This window comes from Dipodomys spectabilis, unplaced genomic scaffold (assembly GCF_019054845.1).
Source record: "Dipodomys spectabilis isolate Male_0828 unplaced genomic scaffold, ASM1905484v1 ptg000067l, whole genome shotgun sequence".
Classification (NCBI taxonomy): domain Eukaryota; kingdom Metazoa; phylum Chordata; class Mammalia; order Rodentia; family Heteromyidae; genus Dipodomys; species Dipodomys spectabilis.
In genome coordinates, this window is record NW_024870744.1 from 4,824,691 (window position 1) to 4,838,466 (window position 13,776).

General features: G+C 56.8%; 1 protein-coding gene across 1 annotated transcript in view; it reads right to left on the minus strand.

Annotated features, from left to right (window-relative positions):
• Positions 1–1,017: 1,017 nt before the first annotated feature.
• Positions 1,018–13,776, minus strand: part of Med27 (mediator complex subunit 27) — a 187,822-nt gene continuing 175,063 nt past the window's right edge. The window contains exons 7-8 of the mRNA XM_042681271.1: positions 2,849–2,926; positions 1,018–1,418 (exon numbers count right to left, since the gene is read on the minus strand). Of these exons, the coding sequence (XP_042537205.1) occupies positions 1,284–1,418; positions 2,849–2,926 (213 nt within the window). The 3' untranslated portion in view covers positions 1,018–1,283. The remainder of the gene's footprint in view (positions 1,419–2,848; positions 2,927–13,776) is intronic.

Below are 13,776 nucleotides of genomic sequence, written 5' to 3' on the forward strand. Positions count from 1 at the left end.
CGTGCTCCACTTTGTCACCCTTCCTCAGTGTGTCGTGTGAGCCACTGGCACCGTGCGTCAGCCTGCACGCCATTTAAATGTCTTTGCAAAGCTGCGTGGCACTCACAGCAAATGTGAGCCCAGCCCCGCGGCCTCCGCCGGGCAGCTTGCAACGCAACCCACAGGCTCTCAGGGGAAGCCAAAAAAGGCAGTCGATGGGGCTGTGTCAGTCTGTGACCAGAAGTTGGGGCCAGGGTCTCTTACCACAGGCTGAACAAGACTTAGAACAGGAGAATTATCTACACCCCACCCTGAACAGAGGGAACAATGTTCAAAGCAAGGTGGGCTGCAGTGACACTGGCAGTGGATGCTGTTCTCTTCTGGGCTCACTAATGACGGTGTGCACCTGTAGGTGAGGACGACAGTGCATAACAGGAAATGTCCCGCTCTGGGCAGGGGCTGGAGCCTGCCTCATTGCTTCCTGGTCTGTTGGTGGCCCTGGGGTGGCCTGATATGTGCCAGTGGACTCCCAGGGCTGAAGATGTCGGAGGCCATGTGGAGTAGTGTCCTGTGCCCCCCCCACCCCTTTCACTGTGAAGGGGGACGGGCAGGACCAGGGAAGCACCCTGCCCACCCATCCTGGCCACAGTGAGAACTGCGGTGGATGGGAACGCCCCTCTTTCAGCCCTTCACAGAAGGCTGGTGGCTTTAGAAGCCGTTGGGGGTTGGGAGGGAGGGGGATGGGGAAGGTCTAGGCACCACTAGACCCAGCAGACGGGGCTGGAGGGGACTCAGCACACACCCAGGACCTGACATGGCCAATAGCTGCTGTGGGCTCCTGGTTTAGTGCAGAGACCCCTGCGTGCCTTTTCCCTCAGAACAAGCCAGTCCTCCTGTGACCAACACCTCTGAAGCCTGGAGTCCGCTCAGAGACGCCACCCTCCTCTCTCCGAGGGAAGGCATCCCTAGGAAGAACGCTTCAAGCCCAGTCCCTGCTTGTATGGCCACGGAGCGGAAGGCAGGAGGTGAGGCTGTGGCCTGGGTAGAAAAGGTTTAATGCTTACAAAAATAAGTTACAAAAACAAACACGTGAACACAAGGGGAATTTCAGCCCCAGTGCACAACCAACCAATCCTTCCTTCCCTTTCCTTCCTTCCTTCCTTCTTCCTCCCTCCCTCCCGCTCTGTCAAATGCCTGGTACCGCTCCAGAGTGGAGAGCCAGAGCAGCTGCAGACACCCGTGCGGGACTGGAGGTGCTGGCTGCGCATGCGTGCTGGGTGGGGGCGCGGGCTGGCCTGGGCTGGTCACTGCCGGCAGGTGTCGTGAAAGGCTTCCAGGGTCCGGAAGTCCCTCCACGTGGGGGGAAGGCCGTCTTGCAGAAACTTCCCACAGCGCTGGCACGGGGCCTGGAACAGCTTTATGTAGCTCCTCAACCAGGTCTGAAGGGAAGCGTAGAGACATGGGAGTGGGACAAGGGCACTTCCCAAATCACCCAAACGCAGTGCTCCCCACGATACCCGATCATCTCAAGAGGCTGCCAGCCTACGTGGCTCCCCGACTTCCGGTCTGCTTGTCTAGACCGGCCTGGCCCGCCGAGGGCGCGGCGGCGGTCATCTCCCAGAGCCTGTCCCAGGCCAGGCGGCTGGGGACAGCCGTGTCACCCACTAACCAAATAAGCAGCACGCGCTCGCTCGCCAGGTTCAGAGGGCAGCGCGCTGCGGATCATCCATAAGGATGAGGCTCGGGTAACTCAATTCTCAAAGTCAAGGAGGTTCGGTCGGCGGTGGCGGAGGGAGGGGGAGCCGGCGGGGCGCTGCACGTTCCGCGCCCTTCCGCCCTCACCCACGGCTCTGCCGCGAGCGGGGCGCGGCGGCCAGCGGGGCCCCCCACGGCGGGCCGGGGCGCGGCCCCCAGCGGGACCCCCCACGGCGGGCCGGGGCGCGGCGGCCTCCCTGGGCACGAGGCAGCACCCCCAGGACAGCTCCGACACCCGCCTGGCGTGGCGTGGCGTGGCGTGGCTGACTCTCCCAACACCACAGCCCATCAGCGAGCTGGGCCTCCATCTTCTGAGAACCACTGGCGAAGCTCCTCTGAGGGCGGGCTGGCCAGGCGACTGCGCATGCGAGCAGGTGGGCAGGCGCGCCGGCGGGTGACTGCGCATGCGGGCAGGCGGGCCGGGGTACAGGCAGGTGACTGCGCATGCGGGCAGGCGGGCCGGCGGGTGAGCCTGCAGCAGGGTTCCTCATGGCGGCCAGCTGGCTGCCTTCCTAGCACGAAGCTGAACGCTTCGCTGCCAGTGGAGGATGGCGCCCGGTGACGCCACAGCAGGCAGCTGTCGGGCCGAGGTCAGACGGCTAGCGGGCGTGTCCGGGAGGCCGCAGGCACGCCGGGGCGGGGCAGAGGTCCTGACGCAGAGCGCATGCCGATTTCCATGGTGCAGACACCCCTGCTAGGTTCCGCTTCAAGCTACCCATGGCTGAGCAACCTGCGAACAGCTCTCAAGAGCTGGCAGGTGCCGGGCCGCTCACCACTGAACAGCGGCGCGATGCCCCCACCTTGCGCTCAATCTGGGAATCTAAAGAAACATCTTGGGGAACTGCAAGCCGTTTCTTCACTTGCAAGATGACTTCTAGCTCTACACGACACAGGATTCACGATGGCAAGCTCAGCTAAGTATCTGCTCAATGCCAGGAACTTCTGGAGGATCTCCATCTCTGAATGCTTCCCATTCCCCCCCCCCCCACCCCAACCCCAGGGAAGCCCCGAAGCCGGAGGCACAGAGCTGCGCTGCGGACGTGCTCCCTGTGGACGTGCTCGCGTAATGCGTGCTGCAGCTTGGACGGGAGGCCTGGCTCCTGAAGCCACTTACCATGAAGGATCTGACCACGACATCTGGCATCTGGGGCAGCTGGTAGTGCAGCAGGGCCGTGGTGGCATGGTCTGTCACCTGGGGATGAAGGACAGTGACAGTGATCCAGGAAAGCCAGCAGGAAGAACACATGTCACTGTCAACAGCTCTGCTGTGGGCCCCGCCCTGCTGCCAGTCTCCGAGGAAAGGACATCTGAAATCAAATCTCAAGTAGGAAAATGAGTAGAGTTGGGGCCAAGAGGGGAGGAGGCATGCAGTAGCTGGGAAGGACAGAGGCAAGTGGAGTGCGGGAACATTCCAGCAACTGACCACCGCCCCCTCCCTCCCTTCCTTGGCTGGAGCCCTGTGGGAGAGGAGGGAACAGAGGAGGGCACACCCCCAAGAGCTTCCAGGCCTGAAGGGGGAGGGGTGGGGGGGGTGCTGAAATGGGTCTCCCACCTGTAATCCACCTCGGTGGTGGCCAGAACCATTCATTCTCCCAGCTGCAGAGTGGGTCCCCTCCTGCTTCTAACTCTCACTTCTGTCTCCTACTTTGTAGCTCCTGGCTTCATCAGGAGCTGGTCTTTCGATTTCACAGCTGCTACAATGCCTCTCTGAGGAGCCCCCTCCAGAAGGACCACCCTGTGACCAGCCCCCTCCAGAAGGACCACCCTGTGACCAGCTCTTGGGAGCACCAGCGTCTATCTGGCAGGCCACACCTGACTCCATGGGAGATCAGCCTCTCTGAGGCTCGAGGGCAGCTAGGCGACAGTGGCCCTGGGCTCAAGCCAGTGCTGTCCCCTGCCTCAGATTTGCTAGATCCCTGCAGTTCTGAAATGTGATGACACGAGATCCACTGATGCCTGCCATCCATCAGCAAATTAATAGATTATACTAATTTGATAGCTGTGTTCAAACTAATGGTTTATTTGATTGCACTCATTAGGGATTCTTGGCATTACAAATGTGGTGGTTTAAAAACAAAATAGAATACTCCAGATAAAATCATTAACTTGAGGACAGGAATCAGCACAGGTCTGACTTGTTCAGACCTGTTGGTGTTCTAGCCCCTACCAGCACGCAGCATGACATGCTGAACAGCCGGTGTGTGCGGGCTGCAGCTGCAGGCCCACGCTGCAGCGGCGTCGGAGGCTGTGTCACCCTGGAGGGCAGGTTCCACGGCCAGGGAAGCTGGTCCTGGCCCTAGCTGGATCCTCAGTTTCCCCTGGGCCAAATGGAGGCTGGAGTGATACCTACTGCTTCCTGAGGCTGCAATGGGCTGGGCTGAAGGCAGGCGCTCAGTGCAGTTCTGGCTCTCCAGCCCAGCTGCCTGCCCCATCTGCTGGAAACCCCATTACCACAGCTCTGCGGGGCGGGTGGTCGGGCTCAGCTGTGTCCAGAGGCCTAGCCTTGGTGTGTGTTTAGCTGAGAGCAACTCATCAAACGTGCACGCCGGAGCATGGTGAGGCTCTCCTGCAGAGGCGCCAACAGTGCACGGATCCCACACGGCTGAGGAATTCTTACTCGGGTGACTTTCAAGATAAACGGCACTTCTCTAAGTGCCAAGCGAGACTGCGTATATTTTAAGCATTTTGACAGATAGCTTTCTAAAATGAGCAATGAATTTCTTTTTTTTTTTTAAACAGTAGTAATGCTAACTTTGCATCATGGCTGGTGTTGTGGGCTGGGGTGAGGAACAGAGGCTGCCACTTTTCAAATGCCCGCCGGGCAGCTGCGTGTTCAGTATCTGCTGTTTTCCAGTTTTGGCAAACCCTCATTCTTAAAACAGGCACCGCCCATCTGCACACCTGCCCTGGGAGGAGGATGGGAGGGGTCGGGCAGGTGCGGTCCAGAGGCCGGGGCAGGGACACACGGCGGACAGTTGTAGCCGGTGCACGGGAAAGCGGACGTGGTATGTGCTGTCCAACACTAAGGAGGTGGCACTGGAGGCCCAGCCTGGGCGCCTGAGCTCTCCCAGTGACAGCATGTGTAGGGTGTCCTGTGCAGTCTGCATGGCACTTCACAGCAGTGCCTGGTCACCTAAGAATTCGCTTATAATCTGCCTTGTTGGCCCTCAGGGTGGGCTGGACTTCAGCTAGCTTCTTTTTTTGTCTGTCATGGGGCTTGAACTCTGGGCCTAGACACTGTCCTTGAGCTCTTCAGCTCAAGGTGAATGCTCTACCACTTGAGCTACAGCGCCACTTTGGTAGTGAACTGGAGATAAGAGTCTCACAGATTTTCTTTTCTTCTTTTTTTTTTTGTTTTGGGTCCGGTCGTGGGGCCTGAACTCTGGGCCTGGGCACTGTCCCTCAGCTCTTCAGCTCAAGGCTAGCACTCTACCACTTGAGCCACAGCGCCACTTCCGGCTTTTTTCCTTTTTGCTTATGTGGTGCTGAGGAATCGAACCCAGGGTCTCATGTATGCAAGGCAAGCGCTCTACCACTGAGCCACCTTCCCAGCCCCTCTCACAGATTTTCTTGCCTGGGCTGGCTTTGAACCATGATCCTCAGATCTCAGCCTCCTGAGTAGCTAGATGACAGACTTGAGCCACCAGCACCCGGCTTCAGCTAGCCTCTTCTTCGGGGCCTGCTAGCAACAATAAGAGAATGTGGTGAAGGACTCAAGGCCCCAGCGGCGAGCATCAAGGCTGGAGCACCTTCCGGGCCTGAGAGACAAGGGCAGACACTGATTGGGGCACAAAACCAGGGAGTCTAAACCAGGCAGTTTGTCTTTCTCGTGAATTCAAACACACGGAAGCCCCAGGATTTCAATTGGGTGCTGGGAGTGGTGGGGTCTTCAGTGTTGTGAGAGGCTGGAAGATGCCGACAGTGGCTAGGAGCAGCGGTGGCGGTGCCCGCATCCTGGAAGATAGCTTCTTCCGTCCAGGTGCACACAGGGGCCCGGGGCAGCATCTGCCCAGCCTCCCAGAGTGCTGAGCTCGGTCTCTGGAAAGCTGGAGTGTGTGCCAGGCACTGAGCAGAACTGTGAGCACGGGTGCCTAGTGTGGAACCGGCTTAGGTAACTAGAAATTGTCCTCTGGAGCGTCACCGTGCCAGGCCCCCTGATTTGGCACCCGGCTCTCAGCCGTCTCTAATTAGTCTTTCCATTGCCGAGCAATCTGGTCAGATCCGGCTCCCTTTCCACAGGGCTTGGTAGAAAGCATTTCCTTTACTTGGCAAATGCCTAGCACTGAGGTAATCATTTAGCTTCTCCAATTCTCCACCTCCAATCCCAGGAATCTTAACAGAAGACAACCAGCTAGCAGACGTGCTGACGGCTCTCCCTTCTTCCTACTTCCTCCACGGCTGGCTTTTGGACTGCCAGGCTAAATCCCAAGCATCAAGCAAGATGAGGCCATTGAGCACGGGAGACGTTTACCTACGATGATCTTTCTTTTTTTTTGTCAAAGCATTCCACCTTCAATACTTTTTGTTTTATACCTTGCAACAACAAAGTTGCTTTATGCTCAGCATCTAAGATGTGGCAAAAACAGACCTTGGGCAAAGAAAGACTGCTATTAACTAATTGAGTGGCAGCCCAGGTTCGGGTGCCATTGTGCAGTAAGCTAATGAGGCTCTGCTGGGAGATGAAAGCAGCCCTCCCGGGCACAGGAGGCCAGGGAAGGGCACTAATGCTCCCGAGAGAGGAGCTACAGGCAGGGGCAGCCACTAGTCGAGTGCTGGTGGGAAACAAAGCTTGTAAAAAGATCAAAGTGGACGGGGAGTCCGTGGGGTAATGGGAGGAGGTGATACAAGTAAGGGCACCGAGATGGGGGAGCAAAGGGGTTCATCTCACAGCGGAGGAGCGCTCAGGCGCCGGCCCAGCCCGGGACAGAGGGGGCAGCAGTGCAGGCCGTAGCTCACATGAGGTGGCAACGCCTGCACCATGGTGACAGAGCCCCGTGGCACAGGACCGCACCAAGCTGGCCATACCCAGGCTCCTGACCTTCAGCTCCGCACACTCCCAACCACTCAGGAAGCAGGGACCTTTCAGGAGACCTTGAAGCAGCTGCCAGTCAAGGCTGGAGAAGGAGCTGCCAGTCACAACAGTCTCCCCAGCGCAGATGGGCTCTGGAGCTATTTTCACTCCATCAGAAGTGAGAGCAGCGCTTTGTACCGGGCCACATGGCCCGGGGCTGGGCTGGGGAGGTCAGGTGCAGGAGCTGGGGACCCTGGCTGGGTTCCGCAGGCCAGAGGAGCCACAGAACCTGACAAAAGGTGCATGTCACCCAGGAGCCACTGAGGCTTACCTCACCAGCCACACCCACCTGGCGATGGAGGGCCAGGACAGCTACCTGCCCAAGCCAAGGAGATGCTGCAGGGTGGGGCGAGGCCCGCCGTGACCCCAGACCTGGGGTTCAGGACTCATCTGTCCCGGGAACAGCAGGGTCTCCCAGCTCCTCTCACCCCTTGGCCCTGCACTGCTTTCCCTCCGTTGATGTGAAAGTGCATGCCCCCAGCCAATGCCTCATTTAAATGAATGCATTGAGCTCCTGCCAAGGCTTTGTACACAGGGTCCCTGCTTGTGCAAGCCACACTGGGCTCCTCAGACCCCAGAGCTGTTGGCACCACTGTGCCAGAACTGTCTCCCAATGTCTAGAAGGCCCGTCTAGACGTGTTGTGCAAAAGCTCCCTGAGGCGGTTCTGATGTGCAGCCAGCCTTGTTAGGAACCACAGACCACCGTGCTCCACTGCCTGCTTCCTACCACCAGGGGGCAGGACTGCAGCTGAGCTGGACCAAGGACTCTAGCAATTGTGCGATGTTCTTCCTGATGTAATATGTACCGGCCGTGTTATCTGCCACCACACTGCCCACGGGGCCCACGGCCCCCGCAGTTAATCCAGGAGAGCTAGGCCCTGACTATTAAAATAATTCCCCCACAAGACCAACAGATAGCCAACACTAAGTATCCAGTGTTTACCGGTTGCTTGTTTAAGAGAAGCCAGGTAGAGACCCAGCTTCTGGCTAGCTTCCTTGCAAGAGGAAGAGGAGGATGCCCTCAGGTGCCTTGCGGAGGGCAAGGGTACTGGAATGGGGTCTGTGTGTGTGTTCAGTCCTGGGATCACTACCACTGGGAGACTTGGCCACATCACTGCCTCTGGCCCTCAGCGACGGGGGCGGGTGGGGGTGGCAGGACCAGGTCCCGCTGGAACTGGGTGCCACAGCCGCCCTATCACACCAGTCGGCAGTCGGCAGTGGAGGTATATATGGGACAAGCTCTACCCTCCGTTCTCTGGGATCAAACAAGGGCCTCCCATCCTCTAGAAAGGAAAGTCCAGGTGAGGGCAGAGGTGCCAGACTCCTTGCTGTATAGCTGTGATGCTACCTTTATAAGGTCCTCCAGTGTGGGCTGAGAGGAAAGAACTTGGAGAGTCAGGCCCAGGAGCAAGGAGGGGTCCGCAGTGCACTGCTCTCCAGGATGAAAATCTGCATGGCTCGGCAGGGACACGCAGCCCGTGGGTGCTAGCTGTGTGCAGGAGTAAGCCCTTTCAGGGAGTCCACTGTGTTAAATATTTAAAGAGACAGCAATCCTTGCCAGCAACACTGGTCCAAGGATGCCTGGAAGAACATGTAACCAGCCCCAGGAGCCCTGGGTCCACGAAAAGAGGAGCCATTGTGATTTCAAAACCAGAACACTACGAAGTCAGTCCTGAAAGTGGTGTTGGGGTGTATGATGGGGAGTGATGCCAAGAAGCTTCTAAAATAGAGATCAAAGTAGAGGGAGGGGCAGACTAGTCTCTACGTAATCTGCACTGGATTTATGTGCCACAGGCTCAGCAGGTCTGAAGGCCTGAAGAGGAAGGCCTGCAACCCACAGGGAGCGGGGCTTACCCAGGCAAGATCGACCTTCTTCTGCTCGATGAGGAGGTCATGTACTAGCCTCTGCAGGATCATCCCTGTCCTAGGCCGGCCATGCCGGCGGGTGGGAAAGGAGAGGGGAGATGGGCAATGTGCACCTCCCAAGGCCACCTTCTGTGTTGGAGAAGGATGAGCCAAGTGTGTGCAGCACTGAGCTTGGTCTCTAATGTAAGGCAGGTGGTGGAGTCATCCCTGTCTGGTCTGCTCTTCTCCCCTGTGCTGTTCCAAGACTTGGGGCTCAGCCTACCCCCTTGAAAGGGGTGGAGGGCCTCTTGCGTGCACTCTCTGCAGGACCTCCAGACACCTCACTGAGAAAGTTAGACCTGTGCCCATCCCGGGGCTGCACTCTGAGCGTGAGGCTAGTCTGTAGTGTATCTCTTTCCTGGGCTGGGCTCTCCCAGTAGGACACAGAGTGATGGAGACAAGGCAGGCAGGAATAGATTCAATTCTAGCTAGTGAGAGGGCGTGGCAGGAGAGGGCGGGAGGAGGCCGGCCTGGGGGGGGCAGGGAAAGCCCTCTAAGCCAGGGAACTCTCCAGGGTGCTGATCGCCCTTCCACTTGGGCTAAAGGCCTTGTCCAGGCAGGGTGGTGAGGAGATAAGCGTGAAAGGTCCTTGACATTTCTCAGGATTAGGGAATTAAGGCTCTTCATTTAGATAAAAAGAAAAAAGAGTTTTGGCTTTTGCTGCTGGTAACTTGCCAGATTCGGTTCCAGGAAAGTCCTAGCCAGAGGCACCTGCTTGAGTGACAAGCCAACCTACAGGAACGGAGAACAAAGCCTGCAAAGACATCGGGGCTCTGGGACCACAGACAGCACAGACCTGCCTTGGAGGGAGCAGCTCACTTACACTTCCCACCTAGGACCCTGGCTCACCTCCTGGTGTGGTCCTGTAGCTTTTATTTTACAGATGAGGAAAGCAAGGCAAGTTAGGCCATGTAGGGAGTAAGTGGTGGAGCTGAGTGTCTGGCTCTGGGCCTGTGCTGAAGTGGCCTCCTTTGGGGATAGTCACCATGGGGAGCATGGTGCCCATGGCCTGTGCCCTCGGTCTGTGCTCCAGAGCGATGGGCTGAGGGCTGGGAAGGGGAGGGGCGGGTCTTCCCAGAAGCAGCTGCTCTGCCCTGGTGTGTACCATGTCCTATGCAGCCCTCCAGGAAGAGACAGTTGTGGAGATGACAAACGGACAGCCTGGGATTCCTCTAATGGCAGGAAACCACGGGACCATTTCTTGGGCAACTTAACATGTGTGGAGACCGAGGCGGCCAGGCCATTTTCTCTACACACTGGGTGGGTATGAGTCCTGGGGCGCTGGCTATGCTGGCTGCAGCTCAGTGCCTTTGGAGGGAACAGACTAAGGTTTACACAATCGAGTCTTTAAGCCAGTCTTGGGTGTACCGTACATGTGCATGCCGGCCCTGCAGGGACAATGGTGGGAGGGGCTTTTGGATGCTGGGTGGGCCCTTCCTTGCCACTCTGTGTCCATTCTGCCCAGAGAAGCTGCCACATAAGTATCCTTTCTACGTCTTCCCTGCAGGATGTCTGGGGACTGCTCACTTTCCTCCTGAGGCTGGTGCATGGCTGGCTTCTAGGTAGTGGAGGGGGCCACTGGCCTCCCTGGGGCTGCCCATCTGCCCTGGCACTGTGAAAGCCATCTCCTTTAGCTCCCTGGTACATGCACACGAGGCAGTGTCAGCAGGAAAATGACACCAGCTCTCCTCATTGGCAAATGTTCATCAGCAGGGGACAGGCCCAATTTGGGTTCCTCGGGGGAAGCATTCTGGGCACAGAGTACTGCATGTGTGCAGCATAAGCTCTGGCTATGGTCTTGTGACCCCTTGGCCTCTCCTGGCCTCCAACTGGTGGAGGAGTTCTGCTAACATTTTTGAGGAGGGATTTTTGGAAGGAAATGTGAAAGGCTGGCAGGAAGAGATTTACAGTGACCTGGTGATCACTTCCTGAGTCTCCTGGGTGGCATGAGATGCTCTAGCAAGCACATGAGCTCAGGCGGCCCGCAGAGAGCGCAACTCCAGGAGAAAGAGGGCTCTGGTCCTTTGGGACTCTGCTGTGTAGGGTCAGTTTCCTTTCAAGGACACAGGCAGTGGATCGGTGTATGGTGCATGACCTGGGATTTGATTTAGGCAGGGTACTCTTGTGCTCTGCCTCATGGATGGGAACTGTGAGTCTGGGGCTGACAGCTTCGTCCACCAGGAGCCGTTAGGGGCCATTCAGCAGGTGTCTTCAGATAGGGCCCTGCCTTTCAAGTCCAAGAATGGCTGAAGGACACTGATAGGAATGCAGGGGCGGTGGCACCCTGTGGGCAACCCACCCGTCTACAGCCACGTCGGGAGAGCACGCTGACAGGTTACCCGCCCTCTGCAGTGGGCCAGGCGACAAGGTGTCTCCGTTCTGTCCATTCCCTCCACGTGGAGACGCTGTAGAGCATGTACTGTCTGTCCTTCCGCACCTCTGCCTCCTTCTCCACCTGCCCACCTGGGGCTGTGCGTGCACCCGGCTCCCCCAGCCAGCCTGCTAGGGCTGAACGCAGGCGACAGCTGCACACTGGCGCTTACTCCTCCCAAGTTAATGGATGAAAATGCACTGCTTTGAAACGAGGGGGTTAAAGATCAAAACAGTGACTGCCCTGCAGAGTTTAAATGTCAGAAGAATAAGAACGCGCTTGAAACCTTTCCTGGCTCTTTGTGATTCTGCCCTTTCAGAGGGTCCCCCTATTTCTAAGTCCCATTCTCTGAATCCCCTCGGCTGGAGGCTTGCTGGCTATAAAAAGCCGCTTTGCCCTGGGATGGAGTGGAAGGCGTCCCCAGGGGAGAGTGGTAAATGACAGGCACCTGTTAGCAGCCAAGGACCCACAGCAAGCTATCCCCAGCGGCCCGCCGCCACATCCTCACACTTGGGTATGGGGTCTAATGAGCAAGACAGAAAAGGGCTTGCCGACAGTCAGCATCTGCAGACAAAAGGAAGGCCGAATCTCATTTCCTGCAGCCAGATTTGTTGCAGAACCTCAGGTGCTGTGGCTTTTACCCCAGGAGTTAGGCGTGGGCCCCAGCGGTTGATAGGGGCCTGCTTCCATGCTCCTGCCTTGACATTTTCAGAGGTAAAAAAGAGAGAGTGAGCTTGGTTTGGCTTAGCAAGGCACTGCCGAAGGACCTGCATAAACTGGATCCTCTCCAGGCTGTACTCCACACACCTAAGCCTTCTGTACAACTATTTAAGGATTAAAAATACTTCTGCCCGAGCTGACCTTGAACTTTGATTCTCAGATCTCAGCCTCCAGAATAACTAGGATTTTATGCATGAGCCATCAGCACTCAACTTCTTAGTCTTTTTTTTTTTTGGTCAGTTGTGGGGCTTGAACTCTGGGCCTGGGCACTGTCCCTGACCGCTTCAGCTCAAGGCTAGCACTTTACCACTTGAGCCACAGCGCCACTTCCAGCCTTTTCTGTGTATGTGGTGCTGAGGAATCAAACCCAGGGCCTCATGCATGTGAGGCAAGCACTCTACCACTGAGCCACCTGTCCAGCCCCATCTCTTTTGCTTCTTTATAACAGGAAAACAGGTCCCATCCACAGTGACTGAAACCACAGAGCAAACACAGCCAGGGAGTCCTCAGCATTCCCTCCAGGGTAGCCAGGGGAGGAGCTTCCGACAGGAGCAGTGCCGGGCTAGGAACTCCCACTTGCAGGGGAGGAGCTTCCGACAGGAACAGTGCCGGGCTAGGAACTCCCACGTTGCAAGTGGGTCCTCAGGTGTGTGAGGACCCAGACCTATGCCTCCTTTGCCATGAATCATGGCCCTTCGCATTGGGCTGATGCCTGACCCTGCCTGGCCCAGCTACCTGTGGGAGAAGCAGGTGGGTGAGGGACGCCGGGAGGGAAGATTACCTTGTGCTCCAACAGTGTCTTTCAGGAAAGACCACACACAGCATCAATATGGACATCCCACATACAAATGGGCAGACAGGAGGGAAAGAGGTTGCGGAGAGAGAGCTGATCCTAGAGAGCAGGGTTTAGACTTGTCACCAACTCAGTCCTCCTTTGGTATTTTGAGTATCCAGCGCTAGTCTCCACTGGAGGTGGCCTACAGAATCTGCCAGGGACAAAGTACCCTCCCCCCCCCAACTAGGTTTCACATGGGGTCTGGCTGTTGCACAGGAAGTGCTCCCTTGGCCACCTGGCCACCAGCCCAGCCCCTGAGTGCCACACAGTCCCCCTCAGTGTGTCCTGCCCTCAGGCGGACCGCCTGCTCTCCACCAGCACCTCTACACAAAGGGCGTGGGCTTAGACAAAATGTCACACCCCTCCCACATGGAGCTTTATTGAGAAAGAATTAAGTGTAATGCTCTACGTTATTTTCTAATGTGTCCTTTCATTTGGGAGCAAACAGACAAGGTTCTAGTAGAAGAGAGAGACCTTATGAGTCTTCGCATTCTCACCTGCCTCTTCCTGCCCTTATTCTGAGAAAGCACACTGACATCTGTCTCCTTGTGGCTCCTGCACAGAGCGTAGGCCGGCGGCAGTGGTTAGACGTGGGAAAGGTAGGGAGGAGAAGGGATAGTAGGAGGGTGCTAGTAAATACAGAGGTGTCGCCCTGCGGAGGCCAATCCTCATCACTCACAATTCATCCATTTTTTTTCTTGCTTCAAACATGCTACAAAAACTACAAGCGAAAAAACTGGCAGGTGCTCTTAAATCTCTCCAACTAGACTAATATCAAATTTAAACACTGTTTCTGTGTGTTTGTAGTTTGAAACAAATAAGGAGTGCTTGGCAGGTGATTTCCAGGGGTGGTAGGATAAAAGCATAGCACTGTCTCTCTAAATCTGCCTTCCACATATTTCCCAAGTTCATGATAAACTTCTGTGTGTATTCAAAAACACTACATGCCACATAGCGTGTGCCAGCCCCTGCCCCTGCTCCAGCCTGGGAAGTCTGGGCACTGTCCCAGGCCTTTTGCCAGAGGCAGAGAAATCACTCACACTACAACAAAGGGCACAAGAGAAGGAAACACCAACACCAGCCTCAAAGCTTCCCACTATTCCAGCAGAGCCAGACCCCACCAATGATCACTGTCCTTCC